At 42.6% G+C, this 25,553-nt stretch overlaps 1 protein-coding gene across 6 annotated transcripts in view; it reads right to left on the bottom strand.

The window, feature by feature from the left end:
- Positions 1 to 707: 707 nt before the first annotated feature.
- Positions 708 to 25,553, bottom strand: part of Nlrp9b (NLR family, pyrin domain containing 9B) — a 71,550-nt gene continuing 46,704 nt past the window's right edge. For 3 of the 6 annotated variants that reach the window (XM_006539938.2, XM_006539939.2, XM_011250563.1), the window contains 5 exons: positions 21,132 to 21,299; positions 17,718 to 17,888; positions 14,798 to 14,968; positions 14,056 to 14,226; positions 708 to 1,061 (listed from right to left, as the gene is read on the bottom strand). In XM_006539938.2, the coding sequence (XP_006540001.1) occupies positions 911 to 1,061; positions 14,056 to 14,226; positions 14,798 to 14,968; positions 17,718 to 17,888; positions 21,132 to 21,299 (832 nt within the window). In that variant the 3' untranslated portion in view covers positions 708 to 910. The remainder of the gene's footprint in view (positions 1,062 to 14,055; positions 14,227 to 14,797; positions 14,969 to 17,717; positions 17,889 to 21,131; positions 21,300 to 25,553) is intronic. The other 3 variants (NM_194058.2, XM_011250564.1, XM_011250565.1) reach the window with 3 other exon arrangements.

Genomic DNA, 25,553 nt, shown 5'->3' with positions numbered 1-25,553 from the left:
AGTTGTGGTGACTGCCAACCATAAAATTATTTCATTACTACTTTATAACTGTATTTTTCTACTGTTATGAATCATAATGTAAATATCTGATATCACGAACCACAAGCTGGGAAGTACTGACTTAGATTATTTATTTTTAAAGTATAATATTTAAGCAAGACTGACCTATTCATTGTAACTTATAGCAAACACCATAGTGAATAACAGTTAACATGCAAACTATGATGTTTCCAAGGTTTATTATTTGTATGTATGCATACATCTCTCTATGTACATGCACATAGGTACCTGTGGAGGCCAGGAAAGCATATCATATACCCTAGAGCTTGAGTTACAGGCAGTTGAGAGGCACACAGTGTATTGCTGGGGTTTGAACTCTGGTTCTGAAGAGCAAGAAACACTTTTAAACCACTTAAGTTATCACTGCCCAACCCCAAGAGTGAGTCCTAGGTCTGATCCCTAGAACTTAGAAAAGAATTTTTGAAATTCTTTTCCCAAAATTATTGATCCAAATCTTAACCTTTGGGGATTCTAGACATTATCTTCCCGCTTCCCACGTTCTGCACAGTGATATTCATGTCTTTTAGAATCTTGGCATGAACTACCCACAGAGGTTCACGTGGATGTTAGCTGCTGAGAAAGACACCTAGTGAAGACATGTTACAAATATCACAACCACTACAACACATTCATTGAGGAAACATTCATGTTTTCAAACACGCTTAGTGTTTATTAAATGTGCTTGTAATATAAACATTGCAAAGTGATGCGGGGAGATGTGTAGATGGGTGGGGGTGGGGGTGGGACAATGTGGAAGAACAGCCCTGGAAACAGCCACCAGTACCATGGTGTGCAACTTGGGGCAGGGTATATGGGAGAAACATAACAGAGGATAAGCCTTTGTCACAGATCAATTCCTGCTGTTCCATACCAGACGAGTACCCCTCTTGTTGCGTTCCGCCTCAAACCAGGGATGATGCAAAATATTCAGATTATTATTTTTCTTTTCCACATCTTGCAGTAATGTCTGTGATTCCTCGGAAAACGCAGATTTGTCCAGTCTGGCACAAAAACAAACAATTCTGTTTACTAATGGAAAAATATTTACAAATCTGCATGTGTTTTTACCAGGTGCTTGCTGCTGCACACATGTTAAGATCAGAGGACTATTCCTGGAAAACTATCCTCCCACTTCTCCTATGGGGATTTTGGGTTGTCAGGCATGGCGGTAAGTCCCTTCTCTCATTGAGACATGTCACCATCCCAAGTTTTGTTGACAGTCATTTGTGTCTCTTTACAGCTATGACTCTGTCATCAGTCCCCAGGGATAAAAGAGAGGAATGTATTGAGAATGAAGAGACAGCATGATTCCCTCCAGGGAAAAGGGACCCTCCAACACACACACACACGCACACCTACCTTCCACACCTCCTTCTTGTGGCCATTTCACCCACTCACTGTTTAAGTGCATAATCATGTGTATTTCTTATTCATGCATTATAACTTAGTGCTGACTTTTCTTACATTTATGAGCACTGGTGTAATTAATGTCATAGTCACTAATTTCATAATTATTCATAGTAAGTCTGTTCCTTTTGTGTCTTTATTCTCTTTCTGTGAGACATTTACAGCATATCCTACACCTTAGCTCAGCTGTCCTCACCGCCTGTTTCCCCAGTGCTGTTCTCACTATGCTTACCTAAAAAACATTGTTTCCATTCATTTTCACGACCATCTCTACTGTCCTTCCCCATGCCTAATCCTAAACCCTCATCCCTTCCCCATCCCCACTCCCTCCATCTGCCTCTCAGGACTATTCTATTCCTCCTTCTAAGTGAGATTCAAGCTTCCTAGTTTGGGCCTTCCTTCTTGTTTTGCTACTTTGGGTCTGGAGTTTAGCATGATACCTGTATTTTAAGGTTAATATGAGGAGGAGGGGGCATCTCCAGGATGAGGCAGAGACTCAGGATAAGGTAGACAGCCAGGAATCAATGGGGGTGACCTTAGCTATGACTCACAACATTGGGGATATGGAACCTGAAGTGGCTAGTTCCTGTAGCCAGACAGGAACTCCAGGCACCAAGTAGATAGAGACACCAACTCACCCACAAAACTTACAACCCAAAATTGATCCTGTCTACAAGAAATGAAGGCACAGGAGATGGAGCAGAGACTGAGGCAAACCAATAACCAGCCCAACTTGAGACACATCCTATGGACAAGTGCCAACCCTTAACACTATGAATGATGCTCTGTTATGCTTGCAGACAGGAGCATGTTCTTCTCTGAGAGGTTACACCTAGCAGCTGACTCAGACAAATAACAGACTCCCATAGCCAAACATTGGATGGAACTTGGGGTTTCTTATGGAAGAATAGAAAGAAGGATGGCCTGCCCTGAAGGGGATAGGAAGTCCACAGGAAATCTTAACCCTTGGGTCTCTCAGTGTCTGACCCAACACACAAAGAACATAAAGGGCTGGACCTTACACTCCCTGCACTTATGTAGCAAATGTGCAGCTTGGTTTTCATGTGAGTCCTGGAGAACTCAAACAGGGACTGTCCCCAAAAGCTGTTGTCTGTACATGGAATATGTTCTAGCTGGGCTGCCTTCTAGCTGGGCTGCCTTGTGTGGCCTCAATGGGAGAGGAAGTTCTAACCTTACAGAGACTTGAAATGCCAAGGTTGGAGGGACAGGGGGTAATACACAGGTTGTCCTCACATGCTCAGGGGAGAAGGAGAGGAGGGATGTGGAAGGAATGTAGAAGGGGTATCCAGGAGGGGGCAGTGAGCAGGATGTAAAGTGAATAAGTAAAAAAAATGAAATTAAGGTGTCCCGGGTCCCTCTGAGACCAACTCACAGACTCCTGAGGGTGAGCAAGCAGACTGCAGAAGCGAAACAGCTTCTGGGACAGGCCCTGTTTTGGGCTGCAGACATCCAGGCACCTTCCCCCGCCAGAGGAGAGGTGGCCGCCCTGGAGGGCTCTGACCCCCAGAGCAGGTGAGGGAGCCATCTTGTCTCCCAGGTCCCTTTGAGACCAGTCTGCACATATCAGCTCGTGGACTGCTGAGAGTGAGTGAGCAGACTGCAGAAGCAAAACTGTTTCTGGGACAGGCAGAAGCAACATGGCTTCTGGGACAGACCCCTGTTTCAGGCTCCAGACATCAGGGCACCTTCCCCCACCAGAGGAGAGGTGGCCGCCCTGGAGGGCTCTGACCCCCAGAGCAGGTGAGGGAGCCATCTTGTCTCCCAGGTCCCTTTGAGACCAGTCTGCACATATCAGCTCGTGGACTGCTGAGAGTGAGTGAGCAGACTGCAGAAGCAAAACTGTTTCTGGGACAGGCAGAAGCAACATGGCTTCTGGGACAGACCCCTGTTTCAGGCTCCAGACATCAGGGCACCTTCCCCGCTAGAGGAGAGGTGACCACCTGGGAGGGCTCTGACCTCCAGAGCAGGTGAGAGAACCCTCTTGTGTCTTGGATGCCTCGGAGACCAGTCTGTGCAGGTGAATGCACAGACTGCAGAGGCAACCCATCTTCTGGGACAGTCCCTGTTTTGGGCCTTCATCTTCAACCAGGAAGCAGGTCTGAATGCCAGACTTCTGTGTGCCTTCCCTGCAAGCGGAGAGCTTGCCTGAAGAGAGTACTCTGACCACAGAGACACAGAAGAGAGCTGGACTCCCAGGACAGCTGACAGAGGCTAACAGAATCACAGGAGGAACAGGCTCCAGCCAGAGACAACTATAACAACTAACACCAGAGATTCCCAGATGGTAAAAGGCAAATGTAAGAATCTTACCAACAGAAACCAAGAACTCTCACCATCATCAAAACCCAGCACTCCCAACTCAGCCAGTCCTGGATACCCCAACACACCAGAAAAAAAAAAACAAGAATAGGATTCAAAATCATATCTCATGATAAGGTAGAGGACCTTAAGAAGGGCATTAATAACTCACTTAAAGAAATAAGGAGAACACTGCTAAACAGTAGAAGAACTTAAAGAATCACAGGAAAACACTGCTAAACAGATAGAAGTCCTTAAAGAGGAAACCCAAAAATCCCTAAAGAATTACAGGAAAACACAACCAAACAGGTGATGGAATTGAACAAAACCATCCAAGACCTAAAAAGGAAAGTAGAAACAATAAAGAAAACTCAAAGTGAGACAACTCTGGAGATATAAACCCTAGGAAAGAAATCAGGAACCATAGATGTGAGCATCAGCAACAGAATACAAGAGATGGAAGAGAGAGCCCTTCCGCTCGACTCGTGACTCGAGCCCCGGGCTACCTTGCCAGCAGAGTCTTGCCCAACACCCGCAAGGGTCCACACGGGACTCCCCACGGGACCCTAAGACCTCTGGTGAGTGGATCACAGTGCCTGCCCCAATCCAATCGCGCGGAACTCGAGACTGCGGTACATAGGGAAGCAGGCTACCCGGGCCTGATCTGGGGCACAAGTCCCTTCCGCTCGACTCGAGACTCGAGCCCCGGGCTACCTTGCCAGCAGAGTCTTGCCCAACACCCGCAAGGGTCCACACGGGACTCCCCACGGGACCCTAAGACCTCTGGTGAGTGGATCACAGTGCCTGCCCCAATCCAATCGCGCGGAACTCGAGACTGCGGTACATAGGGAAGCAGGCTACCCGGGCCTGATCTGGGGCACAAGTCCCTTCCGCTCGACTCGTGACTCGAGCCCCGGGCTACCTTGCCAGCAGAGTCTTGCCCAACACCCGCAAGGGTCCACACAGGACTCCCCACGGGACCCTAAGACCTCTGGTGAGTGGATCACAGTGCCTGCCCCAATCCAATCGCGCGGAACTCGAGACTGCGGTACATAGGGAAGCAGGCTACCCGGGCCTGATCTGGGGCACAAGTCCCTTCCGCTCGACTCGAGACTCGAGCCCCGGGCTACCTTGACAGCAGAGTCTTGCCCAACACCCGCAAGGGCCCACACGGGACTCCCCACGGGACCCTAAGACCTCTGGTGAGTGGAACACAGCGCCTACCCCAATCCAATCGCGTGGAACTTGAGACTGCGGTACATAGGGAAGCAGGCTACCCGGGCTTGATCTGGGGCACAAACCCCTTCCACTCCACTCGAGCCCCGGCTACCTTGCCAGCTGAGTCGCCTGACACCCGCAAGGGCCCACACAGGATTCCACACGTGATCCTAAGACCTCTAGTGAGTGGAACACAACTTCTGCCAGGAGTCTGGTTCGAACACCAGATATCTGGGTACCTGCCTTGCAAGAAGAGAGCTTGCCTGCAGAGAATACTCTGCCCACTGAAACTAAGGAGAGTGCTACCCTCCAGGTCTGCTCATAGAGGCTAACAGAGTCACCTGAAGAACAAGCTCTTAACAGTGACAACTAAAACAGCTAGCTTCAGAGATTACCAGATGGCGAAAGGCAAACGTAAGAATCCTACTAACAGAAATCAAGACCACTCACCATCATCAGAACGCAGCACTCCCACCCCACCTAGTCCTGGGCACCCCAACACAACCGAAAATCTAGACCCAGATTTAAAAACATTTCTCATGATGATGATAGAGGACATCAAGAAGGACTTTCATAAGTCACTTAAAGATTTACAGGAGAGCACTGCTAAAGAGTTACAGGCTCTTAAAGAAAAGCAGGAAAACACAGCCAAACAGGTGATGGAAATGAACAAAACCATACTAGAACTAAAAGGGGAAGTAGACACAATAAAGAAAACCCAAATTGAGGCAACGCTGGAGATAGAAACCCTAGGAAAGAGATCTGGAACCATAGATGCGAGCATCAGCAACAGAATACAAGAAATGGAAGAGAGAATCTCAGGTGCAGAAGATTCCATAGAGAACATCGACACAACAGTCAAAGAAAATACAAAATGCAAAAGGATCCTAACTCAAAACATCCAGGTAATCCAGGACACAATGAGAAGACCAAACCTACGGATAATAGGAATTGATGAGAATGAAGATTTTCAACTTAAAGGGCCAGCTAATATCTTCAACAAAATAATAGAAGAAAACTTCCCAAACATAAAAAAAGAGATGCCCATGATCATACAAGAAGCATACAGAACTCCAAATAGACTGGACCAGAAAAGAAATTCCTCCCGACACATAATAATCAGAACAACAAATGCACTAAATAAAGATAGAATATTAAAAGCAGTAAGGGAGAAAGGTCAAGTAACATATAAAGGAAGGCCTATCAGAATTACACCAGACTTTTCACCAGAGACTATGAAAGCCAGAAGAGCCTGGACAGATGTTATACAGACACTAAGAGAACACAAATGCCAGCCCAGGCTACTATACCCGGCCAAACTCTCAATTACCATAGATGGAGAAACCAAAGTATTCCACGACAAAACCAAGTTCACACAATATCTTTCCACGAATCCAGCCCTTCAAAGGATAATAACAGAAAAGAAGCAATACAAGGACGGAAATCACACCCTAGAACAACCAAGAAAGTAATCATTCAACAAACCAAAAAGAAGACAGCCACAAGAACAGAATGCCAACTCTAACAACAAAAATAAAAGGGAGCAACAATTACTTTTCCTTAATATCTCTTAATATCAATGGACTCAATTCCCCAATAAAAAGACATAGACTAACAGACTGGCTACACAAACAGGACCCAACATTCTGCTGCTTACAGGAAACCCATCTCAGGGAAAAAGACAGACACTACCTCAGAGTGAAAGGCTGGAAAACAATTTTCCAAGCAAATGGACTGAAGAAACAAGCTGGAGTAGCCATTTTAATATCGGATAAAATCGACTTCCAACCCAAAGTTATCAAAAAAGACAAGGAGGGACACTTCATACTCATCAAAGGTAAAATCCTCCAAGAGGAACTCTCAATTCTGAATATCTACGCACCAAATGCAAGGGCAGCCACATTCATTAGAGACACTTTAGTAAAGCTCAAAGCATACATTGCACCTCACACAATAATAGTGGGAGACTTCAACACACCACTTTCTTCAAAGGACAGATCGTGGAAACAGAAACTAAACAGGGACACAGTGAAACTAACAGAAGTTATGAAACAAATGGACCTGACAGATATCTACAGAACATTTTATCCTAAAACAAAAGGATATACCTTCTTCTCAGCACCTCACGGGACCTTCTCCAAAATTGACCATATAATTGGTCACAAAACAGGCCTCAATAGATACAAAAATATTGAAATTGTCCCATGTATCCTATCAGACCACCATGGCCTAAGACTGATCTTCAATAACAACATAAATAATGGAAAGCCAACATTCACGTGGAAACTGAATAACACTCTTCTCAATGATACCTTGGTCAAGGAAGGAATAAAGAAAGAAATTAAAGACTTTTTAGAGTTTAATGAAAATGAAGCCACAACGTACCCAAACCTATGGGACACAATGAAAGCATTTCTAAGAGGGAAACTCATAGCGCTGAGTGCCTCCAAGAAGAAACGGGAGACAGCACATACTAGCAGCTTGACAACACATCTAAAAGCCCTAGAAAAAAAGGAAGCAAATTCACCCAAGAGGAGTAGACGGCAGGAAATAATCAAACTCAGGGGTGAAATCAACCAAGTGGAAACAAGAAGAACTATTCAAAGAATTAACCAAACGAGGAGTTGGTTCTTTGAGAAAATCAACAAGATAGATAAACCCTTAGCTAGACTCACTAAAGGGCACAGGGACAAAATCCTAATTAACAAAATCAGAAATGAAAAGGAAGACATAACAACAGATCCTGAAGAAATCCAAAACACCATCAGATCCTTCTACAAAAGGCTATACTCAACAAAACTGGAAAACCTGGACGAAATGGACAAATTTCTGGACAGATACCAGGTACCAAAGTTGAATCAGGATCAAGTTGACCATCTAAACAGTCCCATATCACCTAAAGAAATAGAAACAGTTATTAATAGTCTCCCAACCAAAAAAAGCCCAGGACCAGATGGGTTTAGTGCAGAGTTCTATCAGACCTTCAAAGAAGATCTAATTCCAATTCTGCACAAACTATTTCACAAAATAGAAGTAGAAGGTACTCTACCCAACTCATTTTATGAAGCCACTATTACTCTGATACCTAAACCACAGAAAGATCCAACAAAGATAGAGAACTTCAGACCAATTTCTCTTATGAATATCGATGCAAAAATCCTCAATAAAATTCTCGCTAACCGAATCCAAGAACACATTAAAGCAATCATCCATCCTGACCAAGTAGGTTTTATTCCAGGGATGCAGGGATGGTTTAATATACGAAAATCCATCAATGTAATCCATTATATAAACAAACTCAAAGACAAAAACCACATGATCATCTCGTTAGATGCAGAAAAAGCATTTGACAAGATCCAACACCCATTCATGATAAAAGTTTTGGAAAGATCAGGAATTCAAGGCCCATACCTAAACATGATAAAAGCAATCTACAGCAAACCAGTAGCCAACATCAAAGTAAATGGAGAGAAGCTGGAAGCAATCCCACTAAAATCAGGGACTAGACAAGGCTGCCCACTTTCTCCCTACCTTTTCAACATAGTACTTGAAGTATTAGCCAGAGCAATTCGACAACAAAAGGAGATCAAGGGGATACAAATTGGAAAAGAGGAAGTCAAAATATCACTTTTTGCAGATGATATGATAGTATATATAAGTGACCCTAAAAATTCTACCAGAGAACTCCTAAATCTGATAAACAGCTTCGGTGAAGTAGCTGGATATAAAATAAACTCAAACAAGTCAATGGCCTTTCTCTATACAAAGAATAAACAGGCTGAGAAAGAAATTAGGGAAACAACACCCTTCTCAATAGTCACAAATAATATAAAATATCTTGGCGTGACTCTAACTAAGGAGGTGAAAGATCTGTATGATAAAAACTTCAAATCTCTGAAGAAAGAAATTAAAGAAGATCTCAGAAGATGGAAAGATCTCCCATGCTCATGGATTGGCAGGATCAACATTGTAAAAATGGCTATCTTGCCAAAAGCAATCTACAGATTCAATGCAATCCCCATCAAAATTCCAACTCAATTCTTCAACGAATTGGAAGGAGCAATTTGCAAATTTGTCTGGAATAACAAAAAACCTAGGATAGCAAAAAGTCTTCTCAAGGATAAAAGAACTTCTGGCGGAATCACCATGCCAGACCTAAAGCTTTACTACAGAGCAATTGTGATAAAAACTGCATGGTACTGGTATAGAGACAGACAAGTAGACCAATGGAATAGAATTGAAGATCCAGAAATGAACCCACACACCTATGGTCACTTGATCTTCGACAAGGGAGCTAAAACAATCCAGTGGAAGAAAGACAGCATTTTCAACAATTGGTGCTGGCACAACTGGCTGTTATCGTGTAGAAGAATGCGAATCGATCCATACTTATCTCCTTGTACTAAGGTCAAATCTAAGTGGATCAAGGAACTTCACATAAAACCAGAGACACTGAAACTTATAGAGGAGAAAGTGGGGAAAAGCCTTGAAGATATGGGCACAGGGGAAAAATTCCTGAACAGAACAGCAATGGCTTGTGCTGTAAGATCGAGAATCGACAAATGGGACCTAATGAAACTCCAAAGTTTCTGCAAGGCAAAAGACACCGTCAATAAGACAAAAAGACCACCAACAGATTGGGAAAGGATCTTTACCTATCCTAAATCAGATAGGGGACTAATATCCAACATATATAAAGAACTCAAGAAGGTGGACTTCAGAAAATCAAATAACCCCATTAAAAAATGGGGCTCAGAACTGAACAAAGAATTCTCACCTGAGGAATACCGAATGGCAGAGAAGCACTTGAAAAAATGTTCAACATCCTTAATCATCAGGGAAATGCAAATCAAAACAACCCTGAGATTCCACCTCACACCAGTCAGAATGGCTAAGATCAAAAATTCAGGTGACAGCAGATGCTGGCGAGGATGTGGAGAAAGGGGAACACTCCTCCATTGTTGGTGGGAGTGCAGGCTTGTACAACCACTCTGGAAATCAGTCTGGCGGTTCCTCAGAAAACTGGACATAGTACTACCGGAGGATCCAGCAATACCTCTCCTGGGCATATATCCAGAAGATGCCCCAACAGGTAAGAAGGACACATGCTCCACTATGTTCATAGCAGCCTTATTTATAATAGCCAGAAGCTGGAAAGAACCTAGATGCCCCTCAACAGAGGAATGGATACAGAAAATGTGGTACATCTACACAATGGAGTACTACTCAGCTATTAAAAAGAATGAATTTATGAAATTCCTAGCCAAATGGATGGACCTGGAGGGCATCATCCTGAGTGAGGTAACACATTCACAAAGAAACTCACACAATATGTATTCACTGATAAGTGGATATTAGCCCCAAACCTAGGATACCCAAGATATAAGATATAATTTGCTAAACACATGAAACTCAAGGAGAATGAAGACTGAAGTGTGGACACTATGCCCCTCCTTAGATTTGGGAACAAAACACCCATGGAAGGAGTTACAGAGACGGAGTTTGGAGCTGAGATGAAAGGATGGACCATGTAGAGACTGCCATAGCCAGGGATCCACCCCATAATCAGCATCCAAACGCTGACATATTGCATACACTAGCAAGATTTTATTGAAAGGACGCAGATGTAGCTGTCTCTTGTGAGACTATGCCGGGGCCCAGCAAACACAGAAGTGGATGCTCACAGTCAGCTAATGGATGGATCATAGGGCTCCCAATGGAGGAGCTAGAGAAAGTAGCCAAGGAGCTAAAGGGATCTGCAACCCTATAGGTGGAACAACATTATGAGCTAACCAGTACCCCGGAGCTCTTGACTCTAGCTGCATATATATCAAAAGATGGCCTAGTCGGCCATCACTGGAAAGAGAGGCCCATTGGACTTGCAAACTTTATATGCCCCAGTACAGGGGAATACCAGGGCCAAAAAGGGGGAGTGGGTGGGCAGGGGAGTGGGGGTGGGTGGATATGGGGGACTTTTGGTATAGCATTGGAAATGTAAATGAGTTAAATACCTAATAAAAAATGGAAAAAAAAAAAAAAGAGATGGAAGAGAGAATCTCAGGTGGAGAAGACTCCATACAAAACATGGGCACAACAATCAAATAAAATGCAAAATGCAAAAAGATCCTAATTCAAAACATCGAGGAAATACAGGACACAATCCTACAGATAATAGGGGTAGATGAGAATGAAGATTTTCAACTTAAAGGGCCAGCAAATATCTTCAATAAAATTGTAGAAGAAAACTATCTAAACCTAAAGAAAGAGATACCCATGTACATACAAGAAGCCTACAGAACTCCAAATAGACTGGACCACAAAAGAAATTCCTACCAACACATAATAATCAGAACAACAAATGCACTAACTGAAGATAGAATATTAAAAGCAGTAAGGGAAAAAGGTCAAGTGACATATAAATGCAGGCCTATTAGAATTACACAAGACTTCTCACCAGAGACTATGAGAGCCAGAAGATCCTAGACAGACCCTAAGAGAACACAATTGCCAGCCCAAGCTTCTATACCCAGCAAAACTCTCAATTACCATAGATGGAGGAACCAAAGTATTCCATGACAAAACCAAATTCACACAATATCTTTCCACGAATCCAGCCCTTCAAAGGATAATAACCAGAAAACACCAACAAAAGGACAGAAACTACACCCTAGAAAAAGCAAGAAAGTAACCCCTCAACAAACCTAAAAGAAGACAGAACAGAATCCCAACTTTAGCAACAAAATAACAGGAAGCAACAATTACTGTTCTTTAAATTCTCTTAACATCAATAGACTCAAATGCCCAATAAAAAGACATAGACTAATAAACTGGCTAAACAAATGGGACCCAACATTTTTTCCCAACTTTTTATTAGGTATTTTCTTCATTTACATTTCAAATGCTATCCCGAAAGTCCCACATATCCTCCCCCCTCCCCACTACCCTACCCACCCACTCCCACTTCTTGGCCCTGGTGTTCCCCTGTACTGGGACATATAAAGTTTGCAAGACCAAGGGGCCTCTCTTCCCAATGATGGCTATCTCGAGTGAGGCTATGCCAGTGCCTGGCAAATACAGAAGTGGTTGCTCACAGTCATCTATAGGATGGAACATAGGGCCCACAATGGAGGAGCTAGAGAAAGTACTCAAGGAGCTGAAGGGGTCTGCAACCCTATAGGTGGAACAACAATATGAACTAACCAGCACCCCCAGAGCTCGTATCTCTAGTTGCATATGTAGCAGAAGTTGGCCTAGTCAGCTATCATTGGGAAGAGCAATGGTCTTGCAAACTTTATATGCCCCAGTACAGGTAAACGCCAGGGCCAAGAAGCGGGAGTGAGTGGGGAGGGGAATAGGGTGGGGGTAGGTTATAGGGAACTTTCTGGATAGCATTTGAAATGTAAATAAAGAAAATATCTAATAAAAAAATTAAATTAAATAAAAATTTTTAAAAAACGGTATTGTTTTCAGGGTTACCAAAAGTTACCAAATTGTTATTATCTCTACACTCATCTTTCAAAGATCAATGTGTTTATTCTTTGAGATTTCTTATGTATGCCATGTGTTTTGATCATATCCTTTCCCCCATTCCCCTCTAAGGCCCTTCCACATTCCTTTCCAAATTTCATCTCTTTTTCCTACCCAATACCTCACTCTGTCCAACTAGTGATGCCCATATATGTGTGGGTGTAGGCCCATTGTCTGGAGTATATGCAGCCTAGCAGAGCCACATTCCTGAAGAGAAATTACTTTCCTTCCCCTTGGAGCCACCAAATGTCAACAACACTTCAGCAAGGGGCAGGGTCTAAGGAGATCCTGCTCTATCCATGTTGGAGTTTTGACTGGCTGGAATTTGTCAGGTTCTTGTGGAGCCTTGTCCATGCCTCTGCTACTGACACTTCATGAGTATGTCTACCTTATCAAGTCTAGGAGGTTTGCTTTACAGGTGCTCCCCACCTCTCACCAACTTCCTGTCCCATGGCCAACTTTTCCTGAACCATGCGAGTAAGGGATCACGCATACCTGCTTTCTCTTTTGTTTTGTTGTTGTTGTTTTGTTTTGTTTTCTGGGGTTTTTTGACATATAATGTCTTGAGTCAATACTCAACATAATTATATTTCCTTTCTTGAACATTTTTCTTTTGACATTTTGGCATTATTCCCTGATTTTTACAAGATAAGATTGGAACAGGTCTCCCTGAAAGTACAGCTGGCTTCCTCAAACTTCTCCCCTCTATCTGTTTTTTTCTTTCCTTGTGACTATAAGCATGTGCTATGTCACCTTTAATTACACAAAGAGTTCACACTGATCTGCTATGCTCTTTTAGATCTCTTGCTCAGTTTCAGCTCCAGACTCTCCACTCTTCAGTCTGTCCTGTCCCAAATACAGCATTCTCACCATGATTAACCACCATCTGTGCTAACACCCTAGCTCTTCCCTCACCCTTGCTTGAACATTACTCTTTATAGCCCTAAGTACAGGATCGAAATCAACAGGGTGGAAGTTTGACAAAACATTCAAATAAAAAAGTTTTAAAACTTAACTTGGCATTGAAAATTATTATACCTTGAAAGACCATTTTGTGAACAACACTAAGCCACTAAGCATACTATATATGTGAACTTATATTTCTTTTCACTTATCTTTTTTATTATCATTTTGTGCCCTTTATGATGTGTGTGTGTGTGTGTGTGTGTGTGTGTGTGTGTGTGTGTGTGTGTGTGTGAGAGAGAGAGAGAGAAAGAGAGAGAGGGAGAGAGAGAGAGTTGCTATATTAATTTTCTAAAAATGTTGTGATTTCATCATTCTTTGTAGCTGAATGACAACTTTGAAAAATAAGCCACATTTAAAAAATGGCTGATGATATTTGGAGTAATCATCATGAGTGAATGAAATCAAAAATAGCACTCAATGTCCTACAGTGCAGCAGTGGGTCCACAGCTCACCACAGAACTCCTCAACCCAGCCTCAGTGGGTTTGACCTTGAGCAAACTGACACAGAAGAGCTTGTTTTGAAGCCATTCCTGACCATGGGAGACAGTGTGTACTCACCCAAGCATCTTCAGGTTACATCTTTTGTGATTCAAAGCCTCACAGAGCACCACCAGCCCAGAGTGGTCCAAGGTTTTCCAGTCCAGATTTAAGCTATTCAGTGTTTTGCAGGTGGTGAGAGCCAAGGCTAGGTCCTTACAACAGTCACTGGTGAACTCACACAGGTCTAACCTGTAACAGGGAACATGCCAATAGAACAATCTGCTGTTCAGTGCCAGTTCCACGCTTCTGAGCAAAGACCCAACCAGCCCCAAATGCCCACAGAACCAACACTGAGCAAATCCTTGTTTCAGAGCAAAAGGGATTTGTGACCCCAAGATGTTGTTCTAAATGCTTAGCATTATTCCTGTTTTAGTTTAACTCTCAAGCCTCATCAAAAAAGCTTCTCTTTGCAGTGGACTGGTTAATATGGAGACTCACAGATAGTCAGTGTTCAGAGAGTGTCCACAGAATACTCAGGTTCAAATAAGGCATTGAGATCATCCCTTCCCACCAAGGATCAGGGATCACCACAGAAGAGGGGGAATAAAGGTAAGGAGAACCAGATATTGTGGTAAGGGAAAACACAACTGAAGTGTTGCATTGAATCTCACAGCAGGTGTTGCTGCCTGTACAAGACCTGTGCATTTTCTCAAAACTTATGAGTCTATGCTAGGCGGACTTCCTCTTAACCCTATTAACCCTCTAGCATTTCCTCATCAAACTGTAAGCCCTCCCACCATGACAGTTAGTAAGGACTCACCCAAGACACTCCAAGTTACAGTTGGGATGACTCAGAGCTTCACATAACTGTCTGACACCAGTGTCTTGTATGTTATTGTTGCCCAGTTTCAGGGTCTTTAGATTTCTATTGCAAATGAGGACAGCCGAGATCTCCTCACAGCATTGTGAAGTTAAAAAGCAACCCGGCAACCTGGGAAATCATACATGAAAGCATACTTATTCCTCAATCCTTTTGTCTTGATTCATTGTTAATAATTTTATTATTAATTATTATTATTATTTAGAACTTCATATGAGAACTGCATTTATTGCTGTCTACATTACTCCATCTCTTCCTCCAATTCCTACCAGTTCCCCTTTCTAGTTCATAACCTCTTCTTTAATTATTCTTGTTACATATACACATGTGTGTGTGCATGCACATATGTACATGCATATGTAACTACTAAGTCCATTTTAGCTTTGCTTGTCTGTACATGTATCCAGGGGATTGGCTAACCTAGATCAGAGCTTCCCCTGGAGGAGACTGATTCTCCCTCTCCCAGCAGCCACGCATTGGCTGCCTTCCTTCTTCTGAGACAGAATCTCACGTAACCCAGTCTGGCTTCAGACTTGTTACACAGCTGAGGATGACTTTGAACTTCTGACCTTCCTACTTCTATCTCCTACTGCCAAGATTATAGACATGCTGCTACCCTAGCTTTCTTAAAACTGTGCTGGAGAATCAAACTCAGGACTCTGTGTTTGCCAAGGAAGCATTCTACCAACTGAGCTACAACCCCAGTCCATGAGATTCCATCTTAACAGCTTGACTGATTTGTATGAACCAGAAATTTTCCAAGCATGTCTAAAATGCTGATGATGCTCCATCATCTGGGGTCCTCTGCTCCATGCTGGCTCACCAACAATTCTTCTGCTTTGACATCTTCATGTGGTGTTCCTATGCTCATTGCCCCTGGTTATAATACATATGCCTTGAAAACCAGTAGGGCTACCTTATCACCAATTTCAGATTTATATGAAAATGTCACCATGTGTCTAACTTCTGCCAGTATTTATTATGATACCATGTCCTCAAACCCTCCCTGAGCCTCAAGTTCATGGTTCCCATGGCATTGTAAATAATAAAGAGAAGTTGACAAACAGAAGGAAGATAGTTGGTATAAAATAGGTGAAAGATGGAAAATGCATAGATGATGTATAGATGCTAATTATAGATCTTAGGCAGATGTATGTTAGAACTAGTGTGCATATATATTTAGAACTTCATATGAGAACTGCATCTACTGCTGTCTACATTATTCCATCTCTCCCTCCAATTCCTACCAGTTCCCCTTCCTAATTCATAACCTCTTCTTTAATTATTCTTGTTACATATACACATGTGTTTGTGCATGCACATATGTACATGCATATGTAACTACTAAGTCCATTTTAGCTTTGCTTGTACGTACATGTATCCAGGGGATTGGATAACCTAAGTCAGAGCTTCCCCTAGAGGAGACTGATTTTCCCTCTCTCTTATAGATAGATAGATAGATAGATAGATAGATAGATAGATAGATAGATAGATAGACAGAGAGAGAGAGAGAGAGAGAATGGAAGGTGATTATTGGAAGAGGTCAGTGATATGTAAGTAAAGCCAGTAAGTTTATAAATGGTAGACAAGGGAGAGATGTTAAATTTATAGATGACAGATAATAGTTGGGTGGATATGAGATAGGTAGAAAGATATGTAAATAGACTCATAGACACATGCATAGATTTATGATTGAGGGATTTGCATGGAAAATATGTGTGTGTGTGTATTAATGGCTCACAAGCAGGGATGAATTTTTCTGTCCAGAAAATGCAAACAGCATCTAGAGATATTTTGATTTGTCACACAAATAAAATCACAGGGTGCTACTTGCATCTAATTTATGTAGACATACTGCTACATCCAACTACAAATCTCAGGACAGCTACAACAAGAGACCAATAGTGTAAAGATTTAGAAATTGTATCTTTCGTACATAGACACAATACCTTTGTGCCTGTTATGCTTACATGTCCATCAACTCAATTTTTTCAGATGAGGACTATACTTCATTTTCTTATATATCAAGAGAGAAGTGTAAGAAAAAACCCCTCCCAAGTGCCTACTGCTGCTAATGATAACCTTCATTCCATTCAGTTCCATCTCAAGAGCAGCCTACAGCACAGCCTTTGTTTGAGCAACTCCTTTGAGTAAGACTACACTTATATCTTTAAAAACTTTGTGATGTATTGCATTTGTTGTTGCAAATGTCAAATGAAAGCTGTTGTACTAGGGAGAAAAAAAGACTACACTCTAAGTCACTGAGTATCCCAGGAGAATCAGCTGGGATAATCACAGCCTTGTTTTCTTAAGCAGACATCATCCTCTCTGGTGCATTAACCTTTCTACAGTATGTGCAGAAAGCCTGATTTTCTGGCTCATAGATACTGTCTTCTTCACTTGTGTCTGTGTGGATGTGCCTTTGTGAGTGTATGTGTACATGTCCAGGTGGTGCACATGGAGGTCAGAGGAGGATATTGGACCCTTGGTGCTGGAGTTACAGGTGCTTGTTAACTACCAGACATAAGTGCTGGGATCTAGATTCTGTTTCTCATGACTCAATGACAAGCGCTTTCAACTACTGAGTCATTTCTCCAGCCTTGATGGAGTGTAAAAGTGTCACCATGTGATGAACAAAGCAGTAGTCTCTGGGGCTTCTTTTATCAGGGAACCCCATTTATGGGGACACATGCTTATGATCCAATCATCCAGGGCTCCATATCTTAAGATAGTTATCATGGATGATAGGCTTAAGACAATTTCTCAAGTGGCAATGACATTCAGACAATTCTACACTTCTACTTCTGAATGCCAACACCTGAAACAGCAGTGCCAGCAATAGGTGAAAACACAGCCCTACCATAACTCCTTGAGGGTGCAGTTTGGATCTTTCAAAGCTTCACACAGAAGGTTCACTCCAGTATCTTCCAGGAAATTTGATCCCAGATCAAGCAGGGAGAGGTGTTTGTTGCTCAAAAGTGCTTCATAGAGATGTCCACAGGCAATGAATGTGAGGCAGCAGTAAGACAACCTGAAAGAGGATCACATGTCAGCAGCTCACTTCCTGTTGGAACATTCACTTGCTTTACAAAGACTTTCATGTTCTTCCTAGACTGAATTTCTACTTGGCACAAAAGAATTTTGAAGTGGGCTGACAAGATGACTAAATAGTCTTGCCACCAAGTCTGAGGACCTATAAGCTAGCAGTCCCCCAGGACTAGATGGCTTTCAGAGCTTTGTGCAACATCCTGACTCTCCTTGTCTTTGGAGAGTGTCCCTGATCAAGTGGCTGACCTGTGTGCACTCGTCTGAAAAGTGACCTTGTACGTGCTCTCTGCAAGGGTGCATAACTCAGCACATGCATTCTACTCTGGCTTCCCACCTGCCTGATAATTAGGTCCTATATAATAACCAATCAGCCCTTACTGTTCCCTAGAATATAGGACCAATTAATTAGCCTTTTTCACCCATATTATAACTCTAAAATTCCCTCTATGACCTATCCCTTAAACAATAAAGTAGACTAGTCTCAATGTAACAGTCTCTGGTGGTCAGTCTGTCCATACTCATAGCCATCTGAACCCTGATCTCCACCTCTTCCCCCTTCCCCCTCAGGCTTGTGGCTAACTGCATCCATGGAAAAGGGTGATAGGGGAGCACAAGATTGTGAGTTCAATACCACAGGATGGAAAGAAATAACCAATTCCCACCCCACAAGCTGTCTTCTGTCCTCTCTATGTGTGCAAGTATCTTCCCTCTCCCTCTCTCTCACTCTCACTCTCGCTCTCTCTCTCAAATAAGTGATGGAAATAATTTCAAACATTTTGAAAAACTGATGTTATTGGTCACTAGTGATGTTTCCAAAATTTACTATTGATTTACATGCCAACTTATTTACAAAACAATCAACTAAAACTTCTACCCATATCAAAAATTTATCATCTTGCAGAATCCTGTTCTAGTAGAGTATCTTCTACTAACTTTTTAAATTTCTTTTTGGTGTCTCTCTGTCTCTCTGTGTCTCTCTGTGTCTCTCTGTGTCTCTCTGTGTCTCTCTGTGTCTCTCTGTGTCTCTCTGTGTCTCTCTGTGTCTCTCTCTGTCTCTCTCTGTCTCTCTCTGTCTCTCTCTGTCTCTCTCTGTCTCTCTCTGTCTCTCTCTGTCTCTCTCTGTCTCTCTCTGTCTCTCTCTGTCTCTCTCTGTCTCTCTCTGTCTCTCTGTGTCTCTCTGTCTCTCTGTGTCTCTCTGTGTCTGTGTCTCTCTCTGTGTCTCTCTCTGTGTCTCTCTCTGTGTCTCTCTCTGTGTCTCTCTCTGTGTCTCTCTCTGTGTCTCTCTCTGTGTCTCTCTCTGTGTCTCTCTCTGTGTCTCTCTCTGTGTGTCTCTCTGTGTCTGTGTCTGTCTGTGTGCACGCGTGCATGCGTATGCATGTGTGTGCATGTGTGTGTGTCTGTCTGTCTGTCTGTCTAGGTACACATGCATGTTGAGGTCAGATGTCATTCTCTGGAACACCAGGACCCCCCTTTGAGATAGGCTCTCTCACTCGCCTGGAGCTCTAATGACTTGGATGGTGGTCTAGTGAGCACCAGGGATCTTAGTGCTTCCACTTCTTCAGTGTGTCACTACACACGGCGTTGTCACATGGGTTCTCAGGACCAAATTGAGCTCACCATGTTTGAGTGGCAAATGTTTTTTACCAACTTAGCTATTGCTGCAGCCAAATCCTGTTATTTTAAATATTTCTCCTACTCCCGTTACTTCTATGAATTAAGGACTAGTACTGCAAAGACTATTTAAGACAACTCATGACCAATGTAGCTCTTTATAATTAGTAGTCACCAAGCATAGTTTTCATTTATCCAACTATATATCACCAAGTGGTAATTAAATAACCAAATAATATTGTCTTCTAATGTAATTTCCCCTACTTCTCTTGAAACATCCTTTGACTTTTTATAGTGGCTTTTTAATTTTCCTTCACAAGTTGTATTTCAGAGCTTGAGAGATGGTTCGACATTTATAATCACTTGCTGGCCTTGCAGAGGACTTGTGGTACAGTTTCAAATACCCACATAGCCCCTATATGGTGCTCATGATCTCCTATAACTACAACAGGGAACTAATGACCTATTTTGGTCTCAACAGTCTAGTACACTGACATGGTACAATAAACTTATACAAGCACACACATACATACACGTTAAATTTATAAATATATTTTAATAAAGTTTAATATAATTTATACTAAGCATTCCTAATTGAAAAACGGAAATTTTTATGCTTCAAAATACAAAACATTTTCAAAATTACACAATGCCACAATAAGAAAATTATAGACCTGTGCTCATGTATCCAAACCAGGTCAATACATAAAAGCACTGAAAATATTGTATAAAACTGTGTGCATATGCAAACCCAAGTCATGTGCACACATTTTATACAGCATGCAAATAAATTTTATAGTTGAAATTAGAGACCATTACTAAGACTCATAATATGAAAATAGTCCAAAAAATTAAATGAAGTATGAAACACTTATGGACTCTTTATAAGAAATTCATGTGAGAGATACTTAATCTGCACTAGTTTTCTCTGATAAACAGAGGTCTCTACAATGGTCAAAATTTAGTGTTCTTACATTTTTATGCATGCCATATCTGTAAGCTGCACACGTACTTATAACTGAATGAATACCTGATTACAGAGGACAGAATAATTTGTGTATGTATACTCTTCCTCTTGCATAAACCAGGGTGTCTTTGAGCACATTCTCCATCCTAAGGCCTTTGATTGATGGAATAGTAAATTATGTAATATGGCTTCCCTGGGACCATAGTCCAGTGGTCTTCTACCATAGAAACAAACCTCAACCTTAGGGAGATAGCTTATAATGATTTAGGTAAGATGTAGGAAGCCCTGCCTTAGAAATGAATCTTTTTTTATTTTTTCTTATTTATATTCTCCTCTGGTCTAGTAACCAATCTCTTTCCAGATGCAACATCTTTACTCATGATAAGAACATCTTATCTTAATAAACTAAAAATAATGTGTAAGAAGTTTCAGAGCTAGCCTTGACTTGTCTCAACTTGATCTCATAATATCTCTGCTTGCATTTACCCCACTTACTGGTATGGCAACTGAAGAATGAAAAGTGAGTCTAATGACACAACCCATGCTCTCTTGTATTCTACAGTGGGCACTTGACCACCTTTATGATGCTTGGACTCATGTGCAGGTTTCTGCAATAGCTCTGGGGTATGCTCTCCCAGAATAACTCACATCAGTGACTGCAGGACACAGCTTGGATCCTTCAGCATTTCACACAGTGACATCACTCCTTTGTTCTTCAAGGGATTTTCAACCAATGAGAGGTGTTTCACTTTAGAGTTGATAAGGGAAATCGCAATTATGCCACAGGCCTTACTTGAGATGCCACATTTACCCAACCTACATGTGAGAAACATGTCACAGGTTAGGAATAACATCTTTAGGTGATGTGTGTAAGACTGTCTATTACTGGTACCGATGCCTTAGATCCTTATAGCAGTCCAGATACACATCATAGACTTATAAAATTTATAAGCATAATTGTGTGGCTATCATTGTGAATTTATAGAGTTCTACTGATTGGGAATAAGCCCAAAGCCATTGGTTTTTAACTATGGGTGATTTTACTCTCTAGGATCCATTTGGAAATGTTTGGTGATTTTAATAGTTGTCACAACAACAAACAGACTGATAGGATGTTACTGGAATGTAGTGGGTAGAAGCCATGGCCTTTATTATACAGATAGACATCAATAAAATATGATTTGTACTCCAGTAAGTCTGATTACCCATATCAATAAAATACCCACACACTTACTTCTTGGGTATCTTACAGATACCCTCTCTTCTAGATTTCAGGTTATCAGTTACTAACCTGTGGTTCTGACCAGCCAGCTTCAGGTTGACTTTTTTTTAATAGGGTTTTTGTTGTTTTTTTCTTTTTATTACTCAGAGACTCATTTGAAGCAGAAAACAAGCAGAAAGAGACACAGCAGCACTGAACTAAACACACACACACACACACACACACACACACACACACACGCTTGGTGAGAAAACTGTCCTGACCAATGTATGATACAACCACAATCAAGACTGCACTGGGCATGGATGCAGAGGGCTCAGTTTTACTATCCTGCAGCAGAGACATTCTGAATGAATTTCCCTAGGACTCCCATTTGGAGAGAAGGAACTGGCTTTGTGCCAGCCAAAAGGCACACCAGGAAAGAGAGGTTATACATTCTGACAATTCTGATTACCTTGTAGGACATATCTCCTACAAGGGCAGTGGAAATGGATGGATATGGAGGATATCATCCTAAATGAGGTAACCCAATCACAAAAGAATACACATGATATGCACCCACTGATAAGTGGATATTAGCCCAGAAGCTCAAAATATCTAAGATACAATTCGCAAAACACATGAAACTCAAGAAGAGGGAAGACCAAAGTGTGGACACTTCGATCCTTCTTAGAAGGGGGAACAAAATACTCATGGAAGGAGTTACAGAGACAAAGTGTGAAGCAGAGACTGAAGGAATGACCATCCAGGGACTGTCCCACCTGGGGATCCATCCCATAAACAACCACCAAAACCAGACACTATTGTGGATGCCAACAAGAGCTTGCTGACAGGTTGACATTCTTACATCCTACTTCTTGTGTTTAACTTTCTGAGGAGGTCATAAAGCTTACCAGTTTTTATAGCTCCCTTGTCAGTTTAGTTTATCCAAAGAATATGATAAGAATAACAGAATCTGCTGACACCATTGCATACACTAGCAAGATTTTGCTGAAAGGACCCAGATATAGCTCTCTCTTGTGAGACTATGCTGGGGCCTAGCAAACACAGAAGTGGATGATCACAGTCAGCTATTGGATGGGTCACACGGCCCCTAATGGAGGAATTACCCAAGGAGCTAAAGGGAACTGCAACCCTATAGGTGGAACAACAATATGAACTAACCAGTACCCGGGAGCTCTTGTCTTTAGCTGCATATGTATCAAAAGATGGCCTAGTCGGTCATCACTGCAAAGAGAGGCCCATTGGACTTGCAAACTTTATATGCCCCAGTACAGGGGAACGCCAGGGCCAAAAAGGGGCAGTGGGTGGGTAGGGGATTGAGGGGGTGGGTATGGGGGACCTTTGGGATAGCACTGAAAATGTAAATGAGGAAAATAATTTTAAAAAAAAGAATAACAGAATCAGAGAGATCATGTGCATGGAAAAGACCTGGAAGGATTCCTAGTACATGAACTTTTGCCTCGTGGATGTAGAGTGGTCCACATGGATATATTTGCCAAACTAGAAGACCCCTGCTCTCAGTTCATTCCATCACTGTGATAAAACACTCATTCTGACCAAAGCAAATAGAAATGGTTTGGTTTACACTTCCAGGTCACAGCACTGCTGAAAAAGTCAGAGCATGAACCCTCATAAAAGAGCTGCCTGCTGGTTCATAATTATCTAGCTAGCCTCTTATAAAGACCAGAGCCACCTGCCCAGTGAGCCATGCTTATTCACCAATTAAAATCAAGATATTCCCTCACCAACATGCCAAAATATCAACATAATAAAGACAATTACTAAACTAAGACAGTCTACTTTAGGTCAAGTTGACAGTTAATGCTAAGCAGCATAAAAATCCCTGAACTTTTGAGGATTTTTTTTTAACGTGGGCTTTACCATGTAAGCATGATTGGCTAACACCAAATGGAACTTTTTGCTGAGGATTGGGGATAAGAATGATAGTTACAGAAAATGGTAAGAACTAATTTGGTTCTTCTGGGGACTGGCCACTATGCCCGCCAAAGATCACCTCATTAGAATAAAAGTTGATCCTATCACCTGGAAAATCACAAAAGGTTAGAAGCTACTTGTCTGTAATCAAGGCAACCATCCAAACATCAAAGAAAATGGCTTTGTTACCCCCACTAAGCACTCCTGAAATTACCAAGATTTGTAACTCCATTACACAGCTGGAGGAAAAAAAAAACCCAAACTGCATATTGCCTATCATAAGCCACCATATCACAAATGCCAATGGTATTAAATGCACATCAGAGTTGTCATGTTGCTTACAATATCAGACCATTGTATCCTGCTAACTTCTCCTCATTCTCATGCCATTTCCACATAGCCCAATTGTAGGGCTGCCTCCTATTTTTCTTCTCTAGCCTCCTGTCAAAGGCCATGTTTTATATATGGATTGTTTCTGTGCTGTTAGGTGTTTACAAGGCACCTCTGCAAGTTTACCTCTGAGTATTATGAGGTCCCTGTCTTGCATACTAAGTAAATAAATATGATAAAATCCAGATATGGGACTGGGGAGATGGCTCAGAGGTTAAGAACACTGATTGCTCTTGCAGAGGTCCTGAGTTCAATTCTCAGCAACCACATGGTGGCTTACAACCATCTGTAATGGTATCTGATGGCCTCTTCTGGTGTGTCTGAAGAGAGCTACAATGTACTCATATAAATAAAATAAACCTTAAAAAAAAAAAAAGACTGGCAGTGGTGCTCACACCTTTAATCCCAGCACTTGGGAGGCAGAGGCAGGAGACCTCTGTACAGTGGAGGCCAGCCTGGTCTACAGAGCAAGTTCCAGAACAGCCAGAGCTACATAGAGAAACCCTGTCTCAAAACAAAACAAAATAAAACAAACAAACAAACAAAAATACAAATAAAATCCAGATATGCGGTTACGTTGGTATTCAAACTATTAGGGAAAAAAGGAAGTCATCAAAAAACAAGGGGAGCCCTTCTGGTCCGACCAGCACAGCCCGGGAGCCCTTTGCCTCAGGATCAGTGGGAGCCATCTTGGTTCTGAGACTCGGCTGAACTTAGTCTGCACAGGTGAGAGTGTGCACCACAGAAGCTGACAGCTTCTGGGACAAGCGGGAGTCACAGAGCCTCTGAGGCAGTGCCCTTTTCAGGCTCAAGACATCCGGCCACCCTCCCGGCCAGAGGACAGGTGTCTGCCCGGCCTGGGAGCCCTTGGCCTCAGGAACTGCGAGAGCCATCTTGGTTCCGAGACTCCGCCGAACTTAGGAACTTAGTCTGCACAGGTGAGAGTGTGCACCACAGAACCTGACAGCTTGTGAGACAGGCAGGAGCCACAGAGCCTTTGAGGCAGCGCCCTTTTCGGGCCCTAGACATCCGGCCACCCTCCAGGCCAGAGGACAGGTGTCCACCCGGCCCGGGAGCCCTTTGCCTCAGGATCGGCGGGAGCCATCTTGGTTCCGGGACTCCGCTAAACTTAGTCTGCACAGGTGAGAGTGTGCACCACAGAAGCTGATAGCTTCTGGGACAGGCGGGAGCCACAGAGCTACTGAGGCAGCACCCTTTTCGGGCCCCAGACATCCGGCCACCTTCCTGGCCAGAGGAGAGGTGTCCACCCGGCCCGGGAGGCTTTTGCCTCTAGATTGGCGGTAGCTATCTTGGTTTCGGGACTCCACCGAACATAGTCTGTACAGGTGAGAGTGTGCACCACACAAGCTGACAGCTTCTGGGACCCGCCAAAGCAACACAGCTTCTGGGAAAGGTGCTGTTTTGGGCCTTCAGCTTCGGCCAGGAGGAGGTCTAAACACAAGATATCTGTACACCTTCCCTGTAAGAGGAGAGCTTGCCTGCAGAGAGTGCTCTGACCA

This window comes from Mus musculus, chromosome 7, assembly GCF_000001635.26.
Source record: "Mus musculus strain C57BL/6J chromosome 7, GRCm38.p6 C57BL/6J".
Lineage (NCBI taxonomy): Eukaryota > Metazoa > Chordata > Mammalia > Rodentia > Muridae > Mus > Mus musculus.
This window is presented reverse-complemented; position numbering and strand designations above follow the sequence as displayed.